General features: G+C 43.3%; 1 protein-coding gene across 1 annotated transcript in view; it reads left to right on the top strand.

Annotated features, from left to right (window-relative positions):
* Positions 1-3,892, top strand: part of gsg1l (gsg1-like) — a 50,513-nt gene extending 46,621 nt beyond the window's left edge. Inside the window, exons 4-5 of the mRNA XM_042317476.1 lie at positions 1,547-1,658; positions 3,535-3,892. Coding sequence (XP_042173410.1) covers positions 1,547-1,658; positions 3,535-3,892 — 470 coding nt within the window. The remainder of the gene's footprint in view (positions 1-1,546; positions 1,659-3,534) is intronic.
* The last annotated feature ends 1,622 nt before the right edge of the window (positions 3,893-5,514 follow it).

Genomic DNA, 5,514 nt, shown 5'->3' with positions numbered 1-5,514 from the left:
CCTATGGCAAATGGCACCCTATTCCCTACATAGTGCACTACTTTTGACCAGAACCCAGAGAGACAACAAAGGGAACAGGATTATATGCGTAAAAACAACAGCTGCATGTTGGTGTTGTAATCCATTTACACAGAGCATTGTCCTCTTATTGACTATCTATATATCCTTTAAATGTTATTTCATGTGTTTTTATGAGTCATTACCATATATAATGTAATATATGCTCATATAGATGACAATGTGTTTATGAGTCATTACCATATATAATGTAATATATGCTCATATAGATGACAATGTGTTTATGAGTCATTACCATATATAATGTAATATATGCTCATATAGATGACAATGTGTTTATGAGTCATTACCATATATAATGTAATATATGCTCATATAGATGACAGTGTGTTTATGAGTCATTACCATATCTAGCGTCCCACCTCGTCAACAGCCAGTGAAACCGCAGGGTGCCAAATTCAAAACAACAGAAATCCCAGAAAAAGTCACAGAAAAACACAGCCATTTTTCCAGCCAAAGAGAGGAGTCACAAAAAGCTGAAATAGAGATAAATGAATCACTAACCTTTGATGATCTTCATCAGATGACACTCATAGGACATCATGTTACACAATACATGTATGTTTTGTTCGGTAAAGTTCATATTTATATCCAAAAATCTGAGTTTCCATTGGCGCGTTATGTTCAGTAGTTCCAAAACATCCGGTGATTTTGCAGAGAGCCACATCAATTTACAGAAATACTCATAATAAACATTGATAAAAGATACAAGTGTTATTCATGGATTTGAGATCCACTTCTCCTTAATGCAACCGCTGTGTCAGATTTTTAAAAAACTTTATGGAAAAAGCAAACCATGCAATAATCTGAGTACAGCGCTCAGACAACAAATCAAGTCAAACAGATATCTGCCATGTTGGAGTCAACAGAAGTCAGAAATAGCATTATAAATATTAAGATCACCTTTGGTGATCTTCATCAGAATGCACTCCCAGGAATCCCAGTTCCACAATAAATGTTTGTTTTGTTCGATAATGTTCATAATTTATGTCAAAATACCTCATTTTTGTTCGCGCGTTTAGCCCAGTAATCCAAATTCACTGTGTATTTGATAGGCCAAGAGTTGAAAAACTACCAACCTCAGATTTCCCACTTCCTTCTCAGGTTTTTGTCTGCCAAATGAGATCTGTTATACTCACAGACATCATTCAAACAGTTTTAGAAACTTCAGAGAGTTTTCTATCCAAATCTACTAATTATATGCATATTCTAGCTTTTATGGCTGAGTAGCAGGCAGTTCAATTTGGGCACGCTTTTCATCCAAAATTCCCAATGCTGCCCCCTACCCTAGAGAAGTTAACGAGAATTTAAGCTTTCTGCCAATATCAGATATGTCTATGTCCTGGGAAATGTTCTTGTTTCTTACAACCTCATGCTAATCACATTAGCGCATGTGGAGGACCCACCGATCCTGTAGAGGTTTTAAACCTCTGTGTGTGTGTGTGTGTGTGTATCTGCTTCTGCTCAGGTCTGCTAGGCATGGTGGCCCACATGATGTACACCCAGGTTTTCCAGATCACAGTTAGTCTGGGTCCTGAAGACTGGAGACCCCACTCCTGGGACTATGGATGGTCCTTCTGGTCAGTACTCATACTGTCTGTCTGTGTGTCTGTGTGTTTGGTATGAGTGATGACTGTCCTTCTGGTCAGTACTCATACTGTCTGTCTGTGTGTCTGTGTGTTTGGTATGAGTGATGACTGTCCCTCTGGTCAGTACTCATACTGTCTGTCTGTGTGTTTGGTATGAGTGATGACTGTCCCTCTGGTCAGTACTCATACTGTCTGTCTGTGTGTTTGGTATGAGTGATGACTGTCCTTCTGGTCAGTACTCATACTGTCTGTCTGTCTGTCTGTCTGTCTGTGTGTCTGTGTGTTTGGTATGAGTAATGACTGTCCCTCTGGTCAGTACTCATACTGTCTGTCTGTCTGTCTGTGTGTCTGTGTGTTTGGTATGAGTAATGACTGTCCCTCTGGTCAGTACTCATACTGTCTGTCTGTCTGACTGTCCCTCTGGTCAGTACTCATACTCTGTTGTGTCTGTCTGTCTGTGTGTCTTGTGTTTGGTATGAGTAATGACTGTCCCTCTGGTCAGTACTCATACTGTCTGTCTGTCTGTGTCTGTCTGTCCTTCTGGTCAGTACTCATACTGTCTGTTGTGTGTTTGGTATGAGTAATGACTGTCCCTCTGGTCAGTACTCATACTGTCTGTCTGTGTGTCTGTCTGTGTGTACTCATACTGTGTGTTGTGGTTTGGTATGAGTAATGACTGTCCCTCTGGTCAGTACTCATACTGTCTGTCTGTGTGTTTGGTATGGTCAGTGTGACTGTCCCTCTGGTCAGTACTCACTGTCTGTCTGTGTGTTTGGTATGAGTGATGACTGTCCTCTGGTCAGTACTCATACTCTGTCTGTCTGTCTGTGTTTGGTATGAGTGATGACTGTCCTTCTGGTCAGTACTCATATTGTCTGTCTGTGTGTTTGGTATGAGTGATGACTGTCCCTCTGGTCAGTACTCATACGGTCTGTCTGTGTGTTTGGTATGAGTGATGACTGTCCCTCTGGTCAGTACTCATACGGTCTGTCTGTGTGTTTGGTATGAGTGATGACTGTCCCTCTGGTCAGTACTCATACTGTCTGTCTGTGTGTTTGGTATGAGTAATGACTGTCCCTCTGGTCAGTACTCATACTGTCTGTCTGTGTGTTTGGTATGAGTAATGACTGTCCCTCTGGTCAGTACTCATACCGAAGCCATATCGTTGTCTGAATATGATTGGTTACTTACTGTACATTTCTCCAGTGAAACACTGGTGTCACAGTCGAAAAGCAGCAGAAATGGTGTAGTATATAAACCAGTGATTCCAGAATGCACTGAACATTCTAGAAGTTCTATTCATTCCATGTCATTCTACACTGTCCATCTCAGAACACAAGCAACATCTCCATCTAGAAACCAGCTGACGACCGACCGTTGTGTCCATATCAACCCAGCCGTATTTACAAACACCGACACATATGGCTGTTTTCTCTAGGCGCTTCGTCCCAAATGGCACCCTATTCCCTACATAGTGCACTACTTTTGGCCAGACCTATGCGCATAGGGTGCCATTTGGGTGTACCTTAGATTGTCCTTGACTTGTCCTTGACTTTCTATCTTCCATGTCTATGGCTGGAGCTAGAGAAGACAGCTGTTGTCTGGGACACGCACACGCAGATAAACGCACACTCATAAACACACACTCAAGAGGAAGAAGAGGTATTTCCATTGGCTGAATCAGTCTCTCTCTCTCTCTCTCTCCCTCTCTGTGTGTCTCTCTCTCTCGCTCTACCTCTCTACCTCTCTCTCTACCTCTCTCTCTCTCTCTCTCTCTCTCTCTCTCTGCTCTCTCTCCCTCTCCCTCCCTCTCTGTGTCTCTCTCTCTCTCTCTCTGTCTCTCTGTCTCTCTCTCTCTCTCTCTCAGCCTGGCATGGGGCTCCTTCACCTGCTGCATGGCAGCTTCCGTCACCACCCTCAACTCCTACACCAAGACGGTCATCGAGTTCCGGCACAAGCGCAAACTGTTCGAGCAGGGTCTCAGGGAGGAGCAAAACTACCTCGACCAGGAGGCCTTCCATTACTTCAGGGACCGCTCCCTGCAGTCCATATCCAGCTCCATGGAGGTCTACCCTGGGCACGGGGGAGGAAGGCTGCCTGGGGGGCCTGGAGGCCTGGTGGGGTCCGGGCTGGTTGGAGTACCAGGGAGAGGGAAGATGAGGGGGTCCTCAGATTCCATCGACCTGGGAGAGAACTCTGAGTCCCTGGGGGAGGAACAGTGCTGAGAGAGGGGGGAGAGAGGGTTGGGGAGTGGAGGGTTGCGAAATTCTAGTAACTTTCCAAAAATTCCAAGGTTTTCCGGAAATCCTGGTTGTAAAATCCTGGGACTCAGGTGGGAATAATAAGCATACAATTGGGAATCCTACAACCAGGAGGAAAAACCTGTGGATTTACAACCCTAGTGTTGAGAAGTTGATGAAGACAATGCCGATCTCGGATCAGTTTTGTATTTTGGGCACCAATGGTTCAGGTTAGGAGAGGGGTATATACTGTCATGCTTTGTTCTGAACAAGTAGTGCACTATACTGTATACAGGGCCTTGCAAATGTATTCATCCCCCATGGCGTTTTTCCTATTTTGTTGCATTATAACCTGTATTTTAAATGGATTTTTATTTGGATTTCATGTAATGGACAAACACAAAATAGTCCAAATTGGTGATGTCACGTTCTGACCTTTATTTCCTTTGTTTTGTCTTTATTTAGTATGGTCAGGGCGTGAGTTGGGGTGGGCAGTCGGTGTGTGTTTTTCTATGTTGGTTTTTGTGTTCAGCCTAGTATGGTTCTCAATCAGAGGCAGGTGTCGTTAGTTGTCTCTGATTGAGAATCATACTTAGGTAGCCTGGGTTTCACTTTTGAGTTCCGTGTCAGTGTTTGTCGCCACACGGTACTGTTTCGGTTTCGGTTCATGTTCACGTTTATTGTTTTGTATTTTCATAGTGTTCAGTTTATATCTTATAATAAACGTTATGGACACCTACCACGCTGCGCATTGGTCCTCCGATCCTTCTTCTCGCTTCTCCTCCTCAGACGAGGAGACGGAATGTCGTTACAGGTGAAGTGAAATTTAAATAATTACTTTTTTCAAAACATTCTAAAAAATACGAAACGGAAAAGTGGTGCATGTATATGTATTCACATGAAGCCCCTAAATTAAGATCTGGTGCAACCAATTACCTTCAGAAGTCACATAATTAGTTAAATAAAGTCCACCTGTGTGCAATCTCAGTCACATAATCTCAGTGTATATATACACCTGTTCTGAAAGGCCCCAGAGTCTGCAACACCATTAAGAAAGGGACACCACCAAGCAAGCAGCACCATGAAGACCAAGGAGCTCTCCAAACAGGTCAGAGACAAAGTTGTGGAGAAGTACAGATCAGGGTTGGGTTGGAAAAAATATCTGAAACTTTGAACATCCCAGGGAGCCCCATTAAATCCATTATTAAAAAATGGAAAGAATATGGCACCACAACAAACCTTCCAAGAGAGGGCCGCACACCAAAACTACTGAACCAGGCAAGGAGGTCATTAATCAGAGAGGCAACAAAGAGACCAAAGGTAACCCTGAAGGAGCTGCAAAGCTACACAGCGGAGACTGGAGTATTTGTCCATAGGACCACTTTAAGCAGTACACTCCACAAAGCTGGGCTTTATGGAAGAGTGGTCAGAAAAAAGCCATTGCTTAAATAAAAAAATACGCAAACACGTTTGGTGTTCGCCAAAAGGCATGTGGGAGACTCCCCAAACATATGGAAGAATGTACTCTGGTCAGATGAGACTAAAATTGAGCATTTTGGCCATAAAGGAAAACACTATGTCTGGCGCAAACACAACACCTCTCATCA

Source organism: Oncorhynchus tshawytscha, unplaced genomic scaffold (assembly GCF_018296145.1).
Source record: "Oncorhynchus tshawytscha isolate Ot180627B unplaced genomic scaffold, Otsh_v2.0 Un_contig_3696_pilon_pilon, whole genome shotgun sequence".
NCBI lineage: Eukaryota > Metazoa > Chordata > Actinopteri > Salmoniformes > Salmonidae > Oncorhynchus > Oncorhynchus tshawytscha.
The sequence above is the reverse complement of the archived record's forward strand: the minus strand, read 5'-3'. Positions and strand labels throughout refer to the sequence as shown.